The sequence below is a fragment of the Poecilia reticulata genome, linkage group LG16 (genome assembly GCF_000633615.1).
Source record: "Poecilia reticulata strain Guanapo linkage group LG16, Guppy_female_1.0+MT, whole genome shotgun sequence".
NCBI lineage: Eukaryota > Metazoa > Chordata > Actinopteri > Cyprinodontiformes > Poeciliidae > Poecilia > Poecilia reticulata.
In genome coordinates, this window is record NC_024346.1 from 20,537,998 (window position 1) to 20,560,023 (window position 22,026).

Here is a 22,026-nt window from a genome sequence, read left to right on the forward strand (position 1 = left end):
GGTTATGACGTGATTTCTGAAAGCAAGTGAAGCCCTGAATTTTATTTAGGGGTGTCAGGCGACTGAATACATAAGCACAACACATTCTTACATTGGGGAAACTTTAAGAAAAAAAAATGAAGGCATTTTTTTAGTTACGTGGTGACTTTTTGTCTGTCGGTAAGGCTAATTCGGTTAGGACAGATAAGGAAAGTGATATTTTTTATGTCGTGTTTAATGCAAGTACTGCGCCTTTAAAAACACAGTTCTGGCTTTGTGTCCTAACTGTCGTCCGGTGGCCACGTATGGCTCCTTTCAACAGCGGTAACAGCGGCTAACGAGTCCTATCCGTTAACCGCCCTGACCTTAACCAAGTGTTTATTTGTCTTTAACAAACGTGGTGGACTTTTTTTCTTTTTTTTTTCTTCGTTTGAAGCGCAGAGGACAAAAGTTTTGTCTGAATGTTTCCCGCTGGGACCGTGAAACCGGAGGAGGAGGTTGAGGCGGAGAAGGAGGGGGCAAACGGCTGAGGGGTCGTCCTGTCCAGTCAGAGTATCTGATCCGGGATCTGCTCGGCTGTTCAGTCAGACAGACGGCGGCTTCTACGAGGCTGAACTGCCGGATTCACCGGGGGAAACTTTTTCTCTTTTCTTCCCGCGGATGATTCAGTTAGAAATACAACGAGGTTGGGATTCATTTAAAGTAGTTTGGACTTTGTTCTGGTTGGGATTTTTCTCTCTCTGTGTGTCAAGACTTCAAACTCTGGAGGTATCACTCTTCCTACGGACGTTTTTGATTCATATATAACTTCTTGTAACTTTATCACAGCAGGCGGTTCGGTTTTCTTACACAAAATGGATAAATACGAGGATTTGGGACTCGAAGCGAGTAAGTTTATCGAAGACTTAAACATGTATGAAGCATCCAGAGATGGCTTGTTTCGAATGAGGAGAGATGCGGGAAATAACCCGGACTTTGAAGAGACTAGGAGGGTTTTTGCCTCCAAAATGACCAAAATACACATGCAGAAACAGCAGGAGGAGATGGCAAAAAGCAACCAGGTGATTAAAATGAACGGAGGTCACCACGGCGGCGCTCATTACACCAAGGACAGACCGCCGATCAACAGCTACAGGCAGCCGGGGGAAGCGGCGGCGAAACCCCCGATCCTATCGGGCCCGGTGCCGAGCGCCTCGCCGGTGAACCAGTGTGTTCAGGCTGAAGCTCCAGCCAGCAGGGCGCACGGCTACGGAAGCAATTATGATAACAACGAGCGCTTAGAGCCACATTCCTCCCATCACAGTAACTCTTCCATGCCAAGTTGTGGAAGTCCAGCTACCAGTGCTCTGCACCCTGTCTCCCCATCCAGAGAGGGCAAGCTGCCCCCCACTCTCTCAGGGAGCAGCAGTACATCCCACCATCAGCCTCAGCGCCTTCACACATCTTCCACTGTCAGTCCTTCACAAGCAACCAATCAGAGTCCACTGTGCTCTGCTGGGACAGCCAGGGTTTGGACTGGAGAGCCCATCGGTGCTCCATCATCAGAGGGCATCCCTGCCTTTCCTTTGACCGCCTTCACAGGTGATGCTGACTGTCATGTGCAGCAGCCTGTGAGTCATTACTTACAATCTGTTAACCACAATGGTCCTCCAGTCACTTCCTTTGCCCCAGAAATGCCTCAGCCTAAAGCCCAGGTGACCTCTGCAGCCCCATGTGCCTCTAAGAACCAGCTTCCAGCTTGGAGCCAAATGCCTGGTGGCGTACAGGCCATGCAGGTTATCGGTGATGGTCCTGGAGGTCCGTCCTCCCCTAAACCTGTCCAGATATCTTCTACTGCTCAGCCCGTTCAACCGCTGGAGCAGGGGCCCTCTGCAGCTGAAATCAAACTAGAGGCACTTACGAAACAACTGGAAAAAGAGATGGATGCCCAGCCAAAATCAGACTACTTTGGTAAGACTAGCCGACACCAACAAGGGGGTTTCTGTCAGTTTATCACTATCTGAATGACGAAAGCACCCACTCACGCTCATGGACACAAACCCATTTGTTTTTGATTTTATATTATGCACACTGACTGCCACATCTCACACATAAACAAATGTCCTGTATGTTTTCACAATGTCCTATGTTTTTACTGATAAATTCTTGAACTTATCTTGCAGAACAATTTTTATTTTAGTCTGTTAGACAATAATCCTTCTTTGTCTTCTCCAAACAAAGCCTTCAGGCGGTAAAAAATGGCCAAAGCCAGGCAGATGTATGCTTTCTTATTGTCTCTTCCCAGAGATCACTTTATCATCGTTGACACAAGGATAGTAACACAGCAATTAGAGCTCCTGCATACAAATATCTACACTGCAGTGTTTGAGCTTGCGTGTTATCATGTTTTTCCCAGTGTTTACTTTGACTGACAATGGCCTCCACTGTTTTTAGCTAATGACTTCCATAGACCTGTGCTTGCACATTTTTCAATTCTCCCAAACTGAGCGTTTTAATACCTGCTTGAGTGTTGAGTTCCACCATTGTTGCCGAGGGTGCAGAGAAATGTCACAGTGCCTCGCAAAAGTTTGGCAAACCTGTAGAAGTTTTACCACATTCTGTCATTTTACAGACACGACCTGCAATGCTTTGGGACTTCATGCGATGGAGAAACAAAAGGTTGCACATATTTATGATACGGAAGATTTTTGATATTTTTGTGGTGTCTGTGGTGTGCGTTTGATCAGCCACTTTGAATTAATATCATGTAAAAACCTTATTTTACTCCAAACACATCTGCATGTCTTTTGGGATTTGTCTCTTCCAGCAGTCTTCCAGCAGTGCAGTCATTGCACCTTCTCATAGCTCAGTCTCTGTTAGATTGAATGAAAAGTCTCTGAATATCACCAGATTCTCAACTGGATTAAGAACTGGACTTTGACTGGACCATTCTAGCACATAAATGTGTTTAATCTAAGACAAGGATGGACAACCTCAGTCTTAGTTTTAGATGTTACTCAGATTCAACATTATCAATCATCTCAATTAACTCTTAGTTTTTCCCACCACATGTAACAATTTGCATATTGACCAAAAAGCTTTGTTGTGGTTTCATTCGATGATCATGTTTGCTGCGTCCAGACAAAGAAGTCTGTAAAACGAGACTTCGTTTAGCTTTTTCCAACGTTCGTGTTTCTTCTTGTCAATTTTCCACAAAGATGAGATTTCTGCAGTGTGTGACTGTGTCAACAGATTCTCCCAGCTGTGGATGTCTGCAGCTCCTCCAGAGCTCCTACGAGCTCTTGGCTGCTTCTCTGATTAACCCTCTCATTGCCCTTCTTATCAGTTTAGTTTGTGCAAATGTTCAAGGAAGTATAAATGACTTTGGACGCTGTAGTTGGTCTTTCAGAAGGATATCCTTCATAAGATTAGTTTGTAAGCTCTAATCTGCAGAAAGAGATAGAAGAAAAGATAAAATGTAAAATAAGTGTGCCGTACTTCAACAGTGTTCTATAACGGATAGTAAATGAAAGGTGATGCATTCGCTATGAAGCAGCCCTGCAAAGCGATCACGGTTTCCTCCGTCCAAGAGGAATTTCCTGCTGGAATGTCACGATTGCAATTCACAGTCCTTCTTCGCCTCCCCCCCCCCCGTGGTGGTGTGTAAGGGAAGAAGTTGCAGCGCATGGGACTGTCACGACACGGCTCGTAAATATCCTCCTGACGTGAACGTTACAGACGTGTGGGACAGTACAGGACCCATGTGCAGCCAGGAAATGTGTAGATTATAAGTAATACACTAAATGTGTATATAAATACACAGTTCTACATGCTCAATCCCACACAGCCCACACATGCAGTTGTTCCTATTTGGAGTTTCCCACCACACTGTGGCTCATTCTGAGTCATGCATTCATGCTAGATTAAAAAAACAAAAAAAAAAAAACAGTGTGGAGGCCTTTTTTCTTGTCGTCATAAAATATCCTCCTAATTCCGTGAGGAAAATGTACAAGAAAATGCCATTTCTCCTACCTTTAAACACATTGTGTATATTTTTGATCCGTACTGCAGTAGCACATCTGCAGCTGTAGGTTGTTAAATTACTTTTTTTTTCTTTTTAGTAAAAGTCTTTACCGGTGAAACTTTCACCAAGCAGTGTCCTGAAGGCAGATGCATCACATTTCCCATGACTACTCTTTGCCGATCGGCATAACTGCAGATGTAGGTTCTGGGAAATGGTGTTCGGTGCCAAATGGCTGCACTGGGGAAACACGAAGGAATGTCTGCAGGAATTTTTAAAATGAGGCTTTTAGACACTAAAGGGAGGTGTGGTGGTACCCAGACAAGTTCTGGGGTGCCTGGTGTGCAGATGAATGGATGAGTGGACAGTTGGAGAGCATTGGGGGCAAAGTTTGTGGATGTGTCTTTTGTATTTGGCCCCAAGGGAATAAAAGAATGCTAGATTTACAGGCAAGTTCATCCAAGATGGGGAGAAGTGGTGGGACCAGAGTTTTACACATACACGCACACGCACGCACGCACGCACGCACGCACGCACGCACGCACGCACACACACACACACACACACACACACACACACACACACAAAATCACTGGAGGGTTTAATGTTGTGTTAAGATGACGGATTAATTCATCCCATCTGGCTGTGGAGTCAAAAAGCACCATATTAACTCTTCCCAGGGATTTTTTGGCTTCTTCTCTGGCAGGCCTTTTGGAGTCTCAGTCCTGTGTGTGTGAGTGTGTGATAGCCCTTCATGCGCATGTGAGCGTCTTTGTGAATATATGGCCTGCGGAAGCTGACCGAATGTAATATCCTGTGTCAGCTCAGAGTTTAGTCGCACTGTGCGCACTGGTGAAAGTTAGGGAATGAATCCATGAATGAAACATTACTGCATATTTTACATGATTGAAAGTGGATTCCCACTTTCAGTTATCAAGTGATATGCAAATGTTGCCCAATGTATTGGGTATAAGTTGACTCTTTTGCAACTATCAGCATTAAAATTGCTACAGACATATTCTAATTCTAGTGAAGATATGTAAAAACCCTGAAATAAATAACTCTAATCTCACCCTTATGAATGTACAAAAATATTAACTTGTCTTCTATGTTAATTCACAAGTTTGCGGTATTCAGAAGTTCATTTTTGATCTCTTCGCATCATCCAGATAAAACGCAAAATTTTATTTAAGTAATAAACGCTCTATTAGAGTTCCCAAGGCTTTTGTTAGACAAACGGGCAGTAGCGTCACAGATCCTCCACTGTACTTAACGAGACGTTTTCCCATATGTTCTCCCCTTTTTTTCCACACCGATCCCACCAGGAGCTTGTTGCCAAAGGTTACGTCTGCCATCTGTACAAAATGCATATTTCAATGGAAGTCCCAGTAGAGTGGAGTAAACTACACATGTTTATGGTTGTGATGGTTGGACAGGAAAAGCTCTTTTCTGGTATCACTCCCAAATAACAAATTGGCGTGGATTACTAAATAAAATCTCATAGAAACTCTGATTTAATGAAGTTTTAAATAAAAATAAAAAAACCATGTGATTATGTTACTTTTTTTTATTTCAACATTGGATGCTTCCCCCATTATGTTCTCAAATTGAAGGTTAAATTTTTTGTTTTTTCAGTGTGAGATTATGCTGCTGCACCGTAGAATTGTTTCTTGTCATTAACTAATAAATGTGTGGGTATGTACAGTACGGGCGCACTACACCACCAGTTTTCACACATGGACAAGCTGCTGGCTGTAATTGGCTTCTCCATACACGGCTTTTGAGTCCCAGCAGTGTGAGTCACAGACACCCTGACTCCGTATTCCCATAGAAACTTCATGGAAAAGTAATTAGCTATAGCAAAGGTCGAAGACATGTATTTATTGAGCTTAAAGCACCAGAAAGAGTGGAAATCTTTTGCTGATTATTTAAAGTTTGACCTCAGAGTAAGACTTCATCTAAAAATGATTTTTCTGGTCTGGTTATTCTGTTAGAGACTTTCAAGAGAAATCCATGGGATGAATAGCTGTTTAAAACATTTTTTTTTCCTGTCAGTGGAATATTTGGCAGTAAGCAGCCGTCTATCGAGAGTTTTGACAGCTGGAAAAGGTGAGGAAGGTAGAATGAGAAGTACGGCTGTGTGTTTTGCTTCCCTTCCCCCAAGGTTTAACCCAGGCAGTCCATTTAAAAGGCAGGCTTGTAAATGACCCAAGCAGCAACAAGGTTGATGCAGAGACAGGAATTTTAATGCATAAAAAAAAACACAAAAAAAAAACAATTTTGACTTTAAGTGTATCTTTCTAATCAGACATAAAAAAAGATAATGAAATGTATATTTTTGTTCAGAGGCAAATATTAAACAAAAACATGTTAAATGTCCTAAATGTGTTTTCTTATCTGATTGGGGCTTTTAGAAAAAGGGATTTAAATGACCAGACTTGCTTATTTTAGTAGTTGATTCTATAACTATGCAAGTAAACCAAATGGCTTACATAAGTGCTGCATTCTTTTACTTTCTAATAATATCCTTCTGTTATCTCTAAATCTCCTCTCCAGCCATTGGAGCCCTAGATTAATTTTTTGTTGTTGTTGAAATGATTCTCTAATTTCTACCAAAATTTTGACGAAATTATAGAAGAAAATTGGCTCAGCAGCGTTATTAAGTGAAACTGTTTTTTTGAAGGAGTCAGCCATGTGATGTTTGTTGGATACAGTGGAAACAGAAGGGTCTTTGTCAGTGATTTAGGAGGAGCAGAGTTGGGCGGACCTCCTCTGCTGGGCTCCAATTCAGAGTCCCTCAGGAGTTTTTCTATAAAAAATAAAACCACACACACAAATAACTCTGTGCCCTTGCGCGTACAATCTTAAACTAACAGGGAAACTCGAGGTCTCAAGGTTTCATCCTCCATCAGTGCCGTAAGCCCCTGTGCTGAGTTCGTGGTTGATGACTGGAAGGCCATATAGCCATAACATAGCTGATTGATTTGACACCCATCTGACTGCGTCTTAGTGGTGATAAGCTGTCATCGTATTGGTTCTCAGGTTGTGTAGTGGATGCTCAGAGGCATAAATATAGAGCAGGAAAGTGCAGATGTGATCTTTTACGTATTAGAACTGTTTCTGACCGTTGAAAATGTCTTTGTAGAACCAAAGGTTCACTCAGACAAATCCCCACATCTGGTGGCCAGGATCTGCAAAATGTGAGAAGCGTATCGCTAACCCTTTCTTTATATAAATATTGGTTACTAAGGACATACAAGACAGGCAGTCATTTGGAGCTACGACTTAGCACACATTGATATGATTGAATGTGTTGTGTACCTCTACTAATAACCCAGTTTGTCCTCTAAGCTAAGAGAAGGTTGAGCAAGAACAACTGATCAAAAGATTCTTCTGATTATGTATGATTATTGTTTTTCCTGCCTTGACAGACCAAAGTAAGACTCACTTGTTTTGACTTGATTGTTGTGGTTCTGGTGTTGAATGCTGATGTATCAAGACCTGTTCTAAATCCAGGTTTTACCTCTCTTTCACCTTTTGTTGCCTGTCTTTTATCATTGTATGACTTCCTGTGTAGATATTACCAAATAGGTAATATTTAGATGAAAATAAAACATGGTTAGGATATAAACTCTGTGTCAAAAGAGGGATGTTTTTTCTTCGACGAAGGAGCATCTCTGCTATATTGGTCTTATTGCTCTCAACATCCACATGTGGCTTACTTTATCTACACATTTGATTGTCTATACTTTGGCTTGAGTGTCCGTCTGATCATTAAACAGGCTCCACTCCAGTGTCTTTATGTTGAGCCAGCCAAACAGTGTGTTTTGAGAGTAGGCACACTTTGATTTTTATCAACTCCTTTTATTAACACAAGTCCAGGTTTCAGAGCCAAGTCAAGCAAACAGACTGGGAAATATTTCCCTTTTTACTAAATCAACTTCCTGACTTTTGTCTGGATAAGTTAATTCTGTGGTGTATTGTGTTTGTTTTAGGATACCATTTTATTTTTATTTTCTTACTGTTTGTGTATATATAGTTGTATTTTCATGTAAATACGTAGTGAAGCCCCTCTCCATGTCACTGTTTTTTGTTCCAGGGCTTTGCGTGAAGTGTAACAAGGCGGTTTATGGAGCTAACCAGGCCTGCCAGGCTATGGGTAGCCTCTACCACGACACCTGCTTCACCTGCAGTGCCTGCAGTAAGTACATACACCTACACACACCATGCCTTCACTGAGATTTTGTCTTCTCACTTAAACCCTTTTGGCCCCATACATAGAGCTTATGACTCCTTAATAACAGGCTACTGAGCTCCTGTATCTGTGAAAGAAAGTGGCACCTTCCTCGGTCGTTTCCTTCCCTTCGTAAATGCACACAATTATGGAGGGATTACTATCATGTATTGCTGGTGTTTGGTTTGCGGGTGTGCCGGTCTATCTTTGAGCCCACACAAAGACAGAGTTGAACTATTTACCTGCCCAATTTATCAACCTGTCAATTGAATACCTTTTTCTTTTTGGATGAAAAGATTCAGAACTTCACGCTGAAAGTCGCCGATTGACAAATATCTTCGCTACTACTCAGAAACCTTGAGACCACTTGTCGCTTCTAGAAAAGTAACACGACATTCCCCTCATACATGGTGTGCTTACATTTGTAATTACTTTGAAATTTTAATTTTCTAATAGTCTTGATCAGAAATTCTCCAGTGAAATGTTTTTCTTTATATTTTTGCTCTATTCTCACTAAGTTTCTGTGCACTCCCTCCCTGGACTGAAAAACATTGCAAGAAGAAGGTCTTTTGAAGAAAAAAAAAATGTATATGACTGTCTTGCAAATGTATTAATACTTGAACTTTTTGAGGCCACATCGATAAACTTTGTGGTATTTATTGGCAATTTGTGCAATAGAACAACAGTAAGTGCTGCATAGTTATGAAGTGCAACAAAAACCGTGTATTGGTGTCTTCTCATTTTAGCTCATTTTTAAATTCATGCTTCGTATTAGATATTATCCCAATCAAAAATATTTCTCTTGACCAGAATCTTCATGCCTAGAACAGAATGACTGAAATACGACCTGGCTCCTCACGACGGCAAATTAAAATCTCCGCTCCAGTTATCAGCTCATGGGTATGCCGAGTATTTGTGCCACTGTTTTGGCGAACCCCCGCTGAGGCTCATTGTTCTCCAGCTCCTTTGACCTCGGATGGTTATGCTCTGAAACATGTGATAAACATCTCTTGTTTTCCCCAGCTTCTCTGTCCTGCGTATGAGACGGTAGATAAAAGAGAACGGAGGCATTGTGGCTCAGATTGAGGCTGATGTCTGACATTAGGTGGGGTAGGAGGGGGGAGGGGGGGTAGTTTACACACTACATACCTCTCATAGCTCGCTGCATGTGGGGGCACTAGGGTTGTGCTCGCTTTAAGTGGCCACGGGGAAAAAAAACATCTCGTCCAGAGAGGAATGCAGGAGTAGGGGCCCATGTAGGTCCAACAAAGTGTAAATAGATGGAGGACAGTGTGTGGACAGGGGGGCCATTCAGCTGGAGCATGCATCACACCACGCACAGCCATGAACAATAAAGGAAACTCCAGCATTTCTGGTAGAGATTTTTGTCGAAGATTTCACATCTCTGGCTTTTGTGAACCTTGAATGTGCCAGCACTGATTTTAGGAGCATTAGTTTTTGTTTTGTTTTTTCTTTAAGGAACTTTGCTCTTGTTTTCATTAGCGGTCATTTATTATTCATTTTAGCTATGAATATTCCTAACAGGATTTTCTTCTACTGTTGTGTTCTTTTCCACATTTGAAATTTTAATAAAGGAAGTTTCAACATGCGCTTAAATGTGCTTTAAATGGCTACCTGAGCCATTTTAAAATATTACAAAGTAAAAATCAAGTCACAACCCAATATTTTATTGAAGTGAACAAATTAGCAGCCATCTACATGGACAAAAACTCTGCAGCTTTACAGTGCAGTAAAATGATGGTACAGTCGAGCCCTGCCAGCTTGTGGCTCGGTATTTGCAGACTTTTCTATAGTATGTGACTCCAAATTATTTGCAGAAGACCCGCCTCTTCACGGATTTCTTTGTTTTTATGGAACATGTCCAAAATATTCAAAAGAAAATTCATCTTGAGAAGCTGAAATACCTTGCCATAATGCTACTTGACACACTATTGGCTGACGTTTGCAAAGCGGCCAGTACAGGAGCGCCATCTATTTTCCTTGGCAGTGAAACAAAGCTGAAGTTGGCTTCTGATTGTAGCTTCCTATTCAGGAAATGGCTGAAGGGCAAACCTGGACTTAATTATTCTACGCTATTAGCCGAATCGTTCAAACCCGTTTTGTGATCTGCAAAACCTGTGTTTCTTACCTGGACAAAGATCGGATTTGAGAGTTTCTGTCCAGCCGGTCATCGGGAGGGGATGATCAAAGAACTGATTCTGGTCACCAGCTGATTTCTCTTTGATTACTATCCAGAGCTGATGCTGCACTTTGCTGCAGGGTGGATAATAAGAGGTAGAATCAGCCACAGTTAGAGGCTGAGCCCTGTCCTCTCTGAAAACAAACTCTGAAATTCGATACACAGAAAACCGACTGCTCTGACCACCAGTCTCATTCACACTCCCACCAAGGCCTCCAAATATTCCTCTTGGTCAGTTTTCTACAAATTAGTGTCTCTACCAGAAAAGAGAATGATTGAGAGCAAGGCTGAATCTCAGCTGTAAGACCTTTTATTTTGGGGAGAGGGGGGTGTCTCAGTTGAGTAATTAGCCGAGGGGAAAGAGGGAGGACCAGGGCGACGGCTCGAGGCATCCCACGGTCACTTTGAATTGATTATGTCGTTTTTCATAAATGGGATTAGTCTTGAGGGCTAACGGAATGGTTTTAATTAGAAAAATGGCTTTGTGATTTGTTCTGTCCCACAGGTGTTTTACATTTTTATGAAAGAACTACAGTCATAGTCCTTTCTGCTGCTTTTCAAGCCATCAGTCCTGACGCCTGACTTTAATTAAGCCCTTATCTTTTCAAAAAAGCTTGGAGTTTTCCTTCTTTAACTCGCTGGGGTAAAAAAAATAAAGAGACAGGAATTTGAAGAAGAGAAAGACCCAGAGCTTACTTCCATTCCCCTTATCCAAACTGACTTTAACAGAGGACTTTGGTCTGAGACATTGGTCAGTAGTTACCCGAGTTTTACACCTTGAAAAATGACCTGAATGACACAATGTAGTTATGTCTTATTCCCATTAAGTCAGCTCATGTAAATAATTGAACACTTAAAAAATATTTGAATGAAATAAATTAGTATTAAATAATAATAATAATACTCAGATCAGCCTGAAGCAGCTGGTGAAACAGGCAGAACTGGTGATTTAAACTGACATGTTGAGCCATATTTTTGACCGAAAATGAGTCGGGATTCAGCCCGTCTTTGAACATTCAGCTGCTGACCTTGGACGTCACCAACTCCATGTCTCTCGTTCATCCTCTCCTGCAAAGTAGCAATTAACTTGCTACTTTGCAAGTTAATTGTGATAAATCTGTCAGTCTGGAAGAAGTCGTGTGTATCCAGATAATCAGGTAAACAGCAGGAAAGAAGGGTTCTCCTGTCGTCTCCTCCCAACACCCCCCACTGACCCCACCTACCCCACCCCACTCCACTTCACTCAGAAAATTTGAGGAATGTTCCCTCTTCCTGTGGGACCTGGTCAAGAATAGCTATGTGAAGTAAGCAAGAAAGAGTCATTCTGGTAGATGGATGGATCACTCCTTGCAAGTGATTTTGCAAATGTGTGTGTGTGTGTGTGCGTGTGTGTGTGTGTGTATTGATATAAGAAGTGAGATTCAGACCATACACAGACAGACAGGAAACCTACCAACCATGTGGAACGACACTGGAACAGAACAAAGAGGGGAGTTTTTGTGGGCTTTGGCCCGTTCTCGCTGTGAAATCAAACAGAGCAGAGTGCTTAATCTCTTGCACCTGTCTGGTAATTGGACGCAATCAGTTTTTTCCACGCATGTGTTCGATCCAGATGCATTTCTCGTCCCGCCTGCGGCAGGCTGTCCCGCGTCCCCCTCTCCTCCCCCGCAGTATTAAAGCAGTATTAAACGAAGACTCCATCACATCATAAATCCCCACCCTTTGATTTATCTCCTTGGATATGGTGAATATTACAAGAGGGCCCATTACCTTCCAATGGCTATAATTAATCACCAAGCTCCCTGTGCCGAAGTCCTGGAACTATTTTAAAAAAATAAAAAATTTCAGATTCGGATCGTAGCTCATGTGGGATTTTCCACTCTGACATCTTGACGTCGACTTTTCTGTTTCTTAGTCTGCTTTAATTTACTTTCTCCTCATATCTTTATGATGAATTAAACATGTGTTTCCACAGGTGACAAAAAGGTTTTAGGTAATCTTATGGCGATAAACATTTTTTTTTTCTTGTTTTTCCAGGTCGAAGGCTAAGAGGGAAGGCTTTCTACTACGTTGGAGGGAAGGTTTTCTGTGAAGAGGACTTCCTGGTAGGTGATCAATATACAATCAATATTCTCAGACCCTCTATTAGTGTGTGTGTTCTTTTTGAGGGAGGTTAACAAGAAGACCTTGTGGGGTGCTGCGTCCACTAACAATAAAGGCATGACCTTCCAACTCTGACCCTGTGACCTGTTTGCGCCTAATGCGGCGGCTTCATGTCAGTTTGCTCTTGTGGTCGCAGCTGGAAGGAGGTCGGTAACTTGAGAAGCTGTTTAGCTTTGCTTTATGGATTAGAGGGCAGTCGGGCCATTTTCACCGGTCAAATATGACAACAAGCACTTTGCTAAAACCTCAGAGAGGATTACATTAAAAACAAGACAACTTCCAAAAGTTGAGGTTGTTGTTATGAAACGATGGCTCCCGATAAATCATAAAGTATGACCAAAATTATTTATTTCAGTAATTGAATTACAAAAAATTAAAAATCTGTATGAGATGTAATGATAACAGGTAGGGTGATTTGTTAGTTTAATTTAGGTTAGTTTACATAATTAGGGCTTATAGCTTTCGAAAACCTCAAATTCAGTTTAATAAGATATTAGGTTTTCTGATTGGAAAAAAAAAACATGTAAAAAGACTTTTTACTGCTGATCTGTTTACTAATAGGAAGTTAAGTGGAAGGAAAAAATGTGGCAGAAGAAAGAATCAGAAGGTTTCTACTCTGGCTATAGTCTGTGATTTAAAAGCCAGCACACACACATTCCTTGAGTTAAGCCACTTCTAAACCAGATCCAAATATAACATATGATCTTGACTGAGGAGAAAAAGGCTGGTCCCTTTTCTTAGTCAAAATCTTTCCTTTTTTTCCCATTTTGTACTGGATTACAAATGACATGGAAATTGCAATTTTCCATGTCATTGTAAACCAATCTGAGCCTGGAGGAAGAGTGGAGGAGTACGAGTTCCAAGCTGCTTGAACCTCCAGGGTGTATTTCTGCAGTCAGTGATGGTTTCGGGAGCCAAGAGGCTTTTATCTCCTGATTTTATTGTGTTTCTTATGTTGGTGTTATGTTTTGTATGTTTTTAAGGTCGATTTCTATTGTACAGTGCTTTGTGATTTTTCTGCCTGTGAAAAGTGCTTTATAAATAAAATTTACTTACTAAGTCATCTGCTAGTGTTGCTGATGTCCATCATGTCTTATTAAGTCCAAATCGGCGCATCCATCTACCAGTAAATTACTGAGCACTTCATGATTTCTTCTGATGACAATTTTCATAGAAATGCTGATTTTATTTTTCAGCAGGACGTGGCAACCATCTGCAGGCGAAAGTGCCAATACTTTGTTCAATAATCACTCTATCACTTCTCTTGATTGGCCAGCAAACTTGCCTGACATCAAGCCTGCAGAAAATATGTGCAGTGTTGTCAAGAGGAAGAGGGACACATGATCCAAGAATGCAGATGAGCTGGAAGCCATCATTAAAGCAACCTGGGCTTTTTATAATAATAATGAAAAACAATATGACTTTAGCTAGTACCATCCCATTCAGATACGCTTTATCTACTCATCAGGATCACAGGCTGACCACCTACAAGCCACCCTTCACTGATGCAGGATTTCATGCAAAAGGAGCAAAAGTGTTTAGAGATGATATTCTGGTTGAATGCTTTCCAGCTGTTCAAAGCAATAGTTTATTTTAACAGGCGGAGGCGCACAGGCAGCATGTGGTTGATCAGATCTCAGACTAAAACAGACTGAAATCTCATTCTCTGCCACCAAATTCAAAGGAACATTTCATCTTGTTTTCCCCCCCCTTGCAGTACTCTGGTTTCCAGCAGTCTGCTGATAAGTGTAACGCATGTGGACATCTGATCATGGACATGGTAAGTGTCTGTTTCTCCTCTCTTTGGCCGACTGGGTGTGTGACTCAGAACCAGACAGAAACTTCTGATGTGTTTTCCCTTGTGTATGTGTGCACTTGTGTATGTAAAACCTGTGTGGACAGGTTGCACAGTCTGCGCCAGCAGTATTATGCAAATACTGTGTATTTCTTTAAAAATAGCCTGTGTGATTTCTTTATCTATTAAGACGGTTTAGCTTGAATTTATTCTGTTAAGGACAATCACACAAAAAAATAGTGGTACAATTCAACAGTACCGTTTTTTGACGCCAAGCTAGTTTCACGAACTAATCAATCAGTTTGACAGAAAGGTGTAAGATGTGGACAGAAGCGTTTTAATGTCCTTAATCTGATTCCGTCTGCAGATCCTGCAGGCTCTGGGGAAGTCGTACCACCCCGGCTGTTTCCGCTGTGTGATCTGCAACGAGAGCCTCGATGGAGTTCCCTTCACTGTGGACACGGAAAACAAGATCTACTGTGTCAAGGACTACCACAGGTGAACAAATAGTCGCATACTTTAAATTTTACTACATTTCATCGCATTGCAGCCACAAGCTTTTGTGTATTTTATTCAGATTTATAGGTAGATTAACACAAAGCAACAGGACTGTAAAATGCGAGGAAAACAAATGTTGGGCTGCAAAATAATTTATAAAAAAAAAAAAAGAAATTATTCCCTGCTTGACCTTTACAGAAGTTTTCTATTTAATAAATAGCTCATCTGTGTGAAGCAGAAGTCCAGTTGAAACCCAGCCGTTTAGTAAACAAATGCCATTGTGAAAAGCAATAAAACACTCAGAAAGGTCAGGGAGTTTAAAGCAGGTTGAGGTTATAATCAATATCTGAAGATTTGAAGATCCCACTGAGCTCTGGTCAATGCATTAACCACAAATGGAAATAATACATCCTAAAATGACTGCCTGGGCAGTTGGGAGGGAGGGTCAGTCGTGAGTTTGGAAACCCTATTCTTCACCAATTATGGGGAAGCTGCTCAGAGTTGATGGAGATAACTAAATAACAGATGTTCAAGGAATAAAATCTCCAGAAAGGCGCTAAAAGTTTTAGGCTTGTGAGAAGGATCACCCCAAACAGACGGACAGAGCTATATTGGAACGGCTCGGATCAAAGTATACATCATATAAAAATATAATTGTGTTTCACATATCCACCACTAAATGGTGAGTCGGTACATAATAAAACCAATAAATGACTGAGGCGGAGCGAAGGAGGCTAATTAGTTTGAGCTATTTTTCAAATGTCTGGAAAAAATTGTTAGAAATGTACCATAACTCTGTAGCAGCAGCAAAAAGTGAATATGCAAAGTATTGACTTTGGGGGATGCTGAATACACCGCACTTTTCAGATTTTTATTAAAAAATAATTCTTCCATTCTCTTCACAATTATTTTTGTTGCTCAGTTATAAAAATTTTAATAAAATACAGTAAGGCATGCGGTTGTAACGTGACAAAATGTGGAAAATGTTTTTAGCAGAAATGAAAAGTTTTGCACTGCAGCTTGGATGCACGAGAGCCCGGCCTCAGTTTTCTGGGCTGAATAACTAAAATGTGCCACAGTGTCAAGTATGTGGGGTCTCATGGGTCCCAGCACAAACTGTCAACTTTGTTATAATTATACCGCCGGTGAAGGCTGAGACCGTGAAGGCCCGACGGAGCTCTCAGAGGGTGCTCTAGGCCACATTTGGTAGACACATGAGAACGAGAGGGGGAGAAAAGATCACTGTTCAGCTCTAGGTGTAAAGAGCAGCACGGACTCAGCTGCTCAGGTCCAAAAGCAGAAAAATCCAGGTCTGCAGCTGATATTTGTCCAAAAATAAAAGTTCTCTCTGTCCCTGAAGGTGTTCACAACACAAGAAAACTGAAAACGGACACAAAATTCTCCCTCTCTGATCATGAGCGAAAGTTTTCAGTATATCTCACCGGTTGCAGCTGGCGCTCTGTGTGGACGGCTCGCCCAGCGCCATGTAGCACGTGCCTGTTGGCAGCTCCCACATGCTCTCCTCCCTGATTGAATCAGCCTTATTACGTGTACAGTGAGCGTTTGTTTGCAGCCACGATCGCTCACGCTGAACTGAGCCTCGTTGTATCCTCGGAGATCCTGTCATGTGTGGAGAATTTCATTGGCTTTTCATTTCTCCCACTCTTCCTGCCAGTACATCTGCGAAGCCGGCAAGTCGCTCTGTGTGTTAGGATCTTTAAATCTAGTCAGAGAAGAAATGCCTGGAGTTCAATGAGTTAAAGAATTCAAAAATATGAACAGGAGTCCTTTTTTGAAAATTGCTGGAAAAAGATCCAAAGTTACTTTTTTTTTATTTTCAATTTAAAAAAACAAAGTTTCTCTTTCCATCAGGGTCCTAGCTCCTAAATGTGCAGCCTGTAACCAGCCAATCCTGCCCTCAGAGGTGAGCAGTTTTTCCACACCTTTTTCTTTTTTTATGATGTTTAAATTGTACAGTTGTAACCAAAGGTTTTGGGAAAGACAGAAATGTAGTTTTCCTTAAACTCTACATCAGAGTTAAAGGAAAACAGTGGTGTTTGTGTTACTGGGATTTCTTTGACACGCCGATGCTTTAAGATCATTCTCTCCTTTGAGTTCCTGATGATTTAATGACTGTTTAATTTGAGTGCAGTTTTACTTAGCAGTAATATCCTGTCCTCAGAAGCCATTTTGATGTAAAGTAATAGTGACATCACGTTTTGTTGGAGGTAAACATAGTTTAAAAGCCTGATTTAAAGCAGAACGATCGTAATGTCTGTGTATCCATCCTCGTTAACATTTACCTCTGAGTTAAAAAGCTTATTATTAAAAAGCCTTTTGTCCATAAGTTAACTTTCATTAATCTGGGGATTATTTGCTTTTCTTCTGATCACTCTTCATAATAAACTCGACTGAGTTGAAATTACTATAAAAGATCTGAAGCATGGTGTAATACTGTGTTGATTTGCCTTAAAGTACATCAGAGTTGTATCTTCAGAGGACGGGCATATTTAATTGACCAGTTAAGCACAATATATGTTATATATCATGAAAATATAGGCTTTATGTTTCAGAAGCTGTACAAATGAAAGGTACAGCAGAACAAAATGCAGCAACATTTGCTCTAAAACCAGTGCTGGTGTCCTCTTATCAAAGTGCAGAGTGGAACTAGACCTTTCAGCTGCCTCTGCTGAGCTCGGCTCTGATTTCCTTTCAGGGCTCTGATGAAACCATCCGAGTCGTATCCATGGACAAAGACTACCATGTAGAATGCTACCACTGTGAGGTGAGTCACAAACTGGATATTAAGCTTTGCACCTGACAGTGTGCGCTTGGTGACTTTGAGTTTTGGAGTCTGAGCAGCTCATTAAAGAAAGTTTAATGAGTAGATCCCTAATCTTAATTACAGTCCTCATAATTATGCAGTGCTGAGTCAAGCAGGTATGTAGAAGATTTTTTCCCCCCTTCTCTAGTCTGATTGACAGCAGCTTCGCTCTGATTTTATCAAGAGTACAATCTGGGTAATATAGCTGTGGTCTTTCTTAAATAGCTGGAGATGGGATTTGTCAGAAACCACAGGTACCAGGTAATCTGTGGTTTCTGTTGATCTCCTTATGTTTCCACTCCATTACTTTTTGCGTTTTTAGCAGCCGTAAATATTTGCAATCAACCAAATTCGTCTGTTATTGTAAGCCGGAGGGATGAGTTTTAACAGTGACCTCTTAAAAACTTCAATCACTGCATTCTTCAACATCAAAAAGTGAACAGATGGCTTCACCAAATGTTCCTTCTCTTTGCTTCGTTCATCTTTATATGCAGCTCTTCACACTAAATGGTTGAAGAAAATAAACGTAAAAAGTATTCGTCCCCTTGGAAGTTTTATCTTTTTAAGTGCTTTTATAAATCAATCACAATACACAAAATTTGACTTTAAGAAACAATACAAAAATAAAACTGTCAAAGTGAAAATTGAGTTTTACAAAATGTGAAAAAGAAAAGATTTAACATAAAGTAAGTGCATAAATATCCACCCCGCTTAACGTGACTGACCTAATTCAGCAGAGGTCCAGACAATTGGTGCTAGTAGTCTCACTATACATCTGTCATTGCAGTATAAAGGTGCTCGAGTCTGGAAGGTCCAGTCACTGGTTCATCAGTATTCCTGGCTGTAATTACAGCATGAAGGCAAAGGAACGCTCCAAGCAAATCAGAGAAAATTTTTTTTTGTTGAAAAGTATAGGTCAGGGGATGGCTACAAAAAAATCTTGAAGGGCCAGAACATCCCCTGGAGTCCACAAAGAAACGGATGGAATATGGTCCACCAGGTTGTCCTCACAACCTGAGCAATAGGGAGACCAGAGAGAGAGGACGCCGTTAGCTACGCTGATGACGTTTTGTTGATCATAACCGATTTGTAAACACAAAAGGGTTAAACATCCCAGGTTGTGAATGCTTTTCTTTTAGGCACTGAATCAAATAATTAAAGAGAAAGTAAAATTGCAGAGTTGGATATCCTTTTGATTGTAAGAGGATGATTCACTCTGATTCGTTGACCAGGACTGCAAGATGGAGCTGAACGATGAAGAGGGTCACCGCTGCTACCCCCTGAACGGCCACCTCCTCTGCCACTCCTGCCACCTGAAGCACATCAAGCCCGGCTGTCCTCCCGCAGTCCCTGCCTCCACATACTGACAGCTCTGTGGGAGGAGGGCGACACCTGGTGGTTCTGAACAGGAAGCTTGGCAGCAGCAGTGGATGTGTTCGATTCTTGTTGTAGAGAATTGATGGGTTTATTATGTCACTCTCTTGAGTTGTGCTGTGTGTTTGGATGAGATTATTAATGAAAATACGTTTATGTAGGGAGGAAACGGTAATAAAATATTGATTACACCAAAGCTCTCCTTGGAAAGCAGAGACAGCTTGCAGACTTTGCAGAAGTGTTGCCATTTAATTATTTTTCAAGAGAGATCAGCTGCTTTTTCTTTGTAAATATTTACTGATCTACTAATTTTCTATTTGGAATGCCTTCAGGCTCACAATTGTGCCTCTATAGCTTTCATAGCTTCCAGTTTAATTCAGGTACAAGTTTTCCTTTTACAGGTTTTGATACCTAAATTCATGAATTCTATCAAACATTACTGACAATTATGATTTTGATCAAAAAAAGGTTTTTCTTTTTTCCGTCATAAGCTTCTTTTAATATTTTTATTTTTGTCTCTGCGTCGGTTTCTTCATGTTTTTGCTTGGCAGAACAAAAGTTTTTATTTTCTTGATGTAAATAATGTGCAAACCAAACAACTTCTAGACAACCACCTCACATTACTGTCAGAGAAGGTCGTTAACCTCCAGTCTCTTCTAAGGACTTTTTAATTCACATCAATGCACATCCTCTTCTCTTCCTAAATCTGAAAAATGAATCTCTAAGATATCTGCTGCCTCTATTTTTCTGTGTTTCCCTCACAGTTGTAAATACTGATTGTTTTTCTTTGATTTCCTATATAACATTAGGTTTGCAGAACTTAGTATTTATTTTTTTAAGATACATATATTCTGGTCTGTTTTTCCTCGTTTGTTTTGATACAACATAGCTTGATGATATAAGACAGACAATGAATTTATTGAGCTTCTGCACAGCCTGCAGCCTGATCCTACATGCGTGCTTGCTGGGTTTGCAGAGTAAACGGTTTTGTCTTCATACATTTTATTGTCCATAATTTGACTTTACTAACTTGACACTTTTGTTGCTCGTCTTTTAAAAACTTCATGTCTAAACCGGCTGTTGGAAAAGATGAAGAGCAAGCAGAGACTTTGAGCTGTGTGATTATTGTAAAGATATTTAATAAATTTTAATAGACCTGCTTTTGTTTCTGTGTGCTTTTCTCTTTCCTTTAAAATCACCTTTGAGCTTTGACCTGATGAAGAAATAATGGCAGCATTTATCATCAGTCCCCTCTCCTTTCCCGCCGTGTACATACATCGAAAGCCTCCCATAGTACTGACATTTTTGAGATCAAAATTATTCAGAGAAGAAAACCTCACCTAAAGGACTGAAGAATCTTTCCTGCAGTAAAGAGCAGCAGATTCTCAGTCTGCTCTCAGGGTTGGGGTCAGTTTCTTGCAGATGTTCATACCACATGAGCTTCACCACTTACATTACATTGCATTGATGTAATATTATGATTTTAACATTGCCAGTCACTCTGCTGGAGCCATTACAGTTTAAAACCTATTCACACCCTTCAACGTTGTTTTTACATATCAACAAAATGTGGCTTTTTCATTAAAAAATAAATACAAATACAAGAAACTCTTTAAGTGGAAATTGTTTTCTACAGAATAATGACGACTAAGGGAAAGTATTTAGCATAAAACAAGTGACTGCATAAATATTCACCCCCTCCAAATCAGTGTTTGTTAGATACACCTTTGGCTAAAATCACAGCAGCGAGTCTGACCCGAGGTCTCTGTCAGGCTGCAGCTTTACTTCATTCTTCATAGCTAAACTTCTCAAGCTTTGTCGGCTGTGAACATCTCCTTAAAGTTCAGTCACAAATTCTGATGGACGTGTGTAAGTTGTGTGTTTGTGGTGGTGTGAGGTGTTTGGTGCCGTCCGCAGCGTCTTGTCTGATGGGCAAAAAGACAGAAAACGTTCTTCAATTTGACCGTGGAGTCAAACTCTTGTAGAGGTTTGATGAGAGGTTTCCAGTTGCCTATCTTTTCCAGTTAGCTTTGACTGTTGAAGAACCGGGGCGACAGTCGTTTTAGAGTTTCTCCCATCTCAGCTGGTGAAGCTTTTAACTTTTCCAGTGAAGTCAGATGTGGCGTCACGCTTTAGTTTCCCTTTTGAGTTTATCTTCAATTTTCATGCACAGTCAGTTCATGCTGCAGGCCACTAGATAGCACCAAGAACACATAAACTTCCTTCTTTGAAAACTAAGGTGCGATTCACTATTGCATTTAGAATTTTAATGCACAGTTCAGGTTCATTCCACTTTAAAGAAGGTGCTTTTTTAAAGAAAGTGTAGAATACAAAAGAAAACTAACAGGTGAAATTTTTGTATTTGTTTAAACTTTTTCTTTTTACTTATTTCATGTATTTCAGACATGCTTAAAAGCACAAAAAAGTATTATTATGTGGAAGAAATAAAACTAGCTCTCTAAATGGCAGATAAAAAAATACATGAACACGCACACTCACTGGCAATTTTGGAGTAGCAATTTAACCTTGCAGTCATGTCTTTTGGATTGTAAGATGAAGTCGGAGTACTCAGAGAGAGAACATGAAAACTCTATGCATGTGGGAACCAAGGTCAGGATACAGACACGGCTATGACCTTCTGGCAGCAAGGTCATGGCAAATCCAGCTGTGCCACCATGCAACCTAATAATACCTGCATGGAATAAAAATTTTAACACCCTTTGTTTGTACCTGAAGAAAAGAGAATCTATAATTAAATTTATATTTTGTTTAATCAATTTATGAGATATTTGCACAATACAAACTGAAATGAATAATCTTTTAGAGAAATCTGGGTAACACTTTATTTGAAGGGGTGTGCATAAGACTGACGCTGTCATAAACATAAAGAAGTCTTTATGAATGTTTATGACAGTTGTCATGAAATGACATTCGGTAAATAATGACACTTTTAATGCAA

At 40.6% G+C, this 22,026-nt stretch overlaps 1 protein-coding gene across 1 annotated transcript; it reads left to right on the top strand.

The window, feature by feature from the left end:
- The first annotated feature begins 265 nt into the window (after positions 1 to 265).
- Positions 266 to 20,227, top strand: limd1a (LIM domains containing 1a). The gene is made up of 8 exons (XM_008432277.2): positions 266 to 1,929; positions 8,079 to 8,180; positions 12,451 to 12,518; positions 14,294 to 14,356; positions 14,739 to 14,869; positions 16,742 to 16,793; positions 17,586 to 17,654; positions 18,926 to 20,227. The coding sequence occupies exons 1-8, from the start codon at positions 834 to 836 to the stop codon at positions 19,058 to 19,060; spliced, it is 1,716 nt and encodes a 571-aa protein (XP_008430499.1). The 5' UTR covers positions 266 to 833; the 3' UTR covers positions 19,061 to 20,227.
- Positions 20,228 to 22,026: the final 1,799 nt, after the last annotated feature.

Coding starts and splice junctions, on each gene's coding strand:
- limd1a (XM_008432277.2), top strand. CDS start 834: ATGGATAAATACGAGGATTTGGGACTCGAAGCGAGTAAGTTTATCGAA. Junction 1,930..8,078: donor GCCAAAATCAGACTACTTTG/GTAAGACTAGCC, acceptor TTTTTGTTCCAG/GGCTTTGCGTGAAGTGTAAC. Junction 12,519..14,293: donor TCTGTGAAGAGGACTTCCTG/GTAGGTGATCAA, acceptor CCCCCCTTGCAG/TACTCTGGTTTCCAGCAGTC.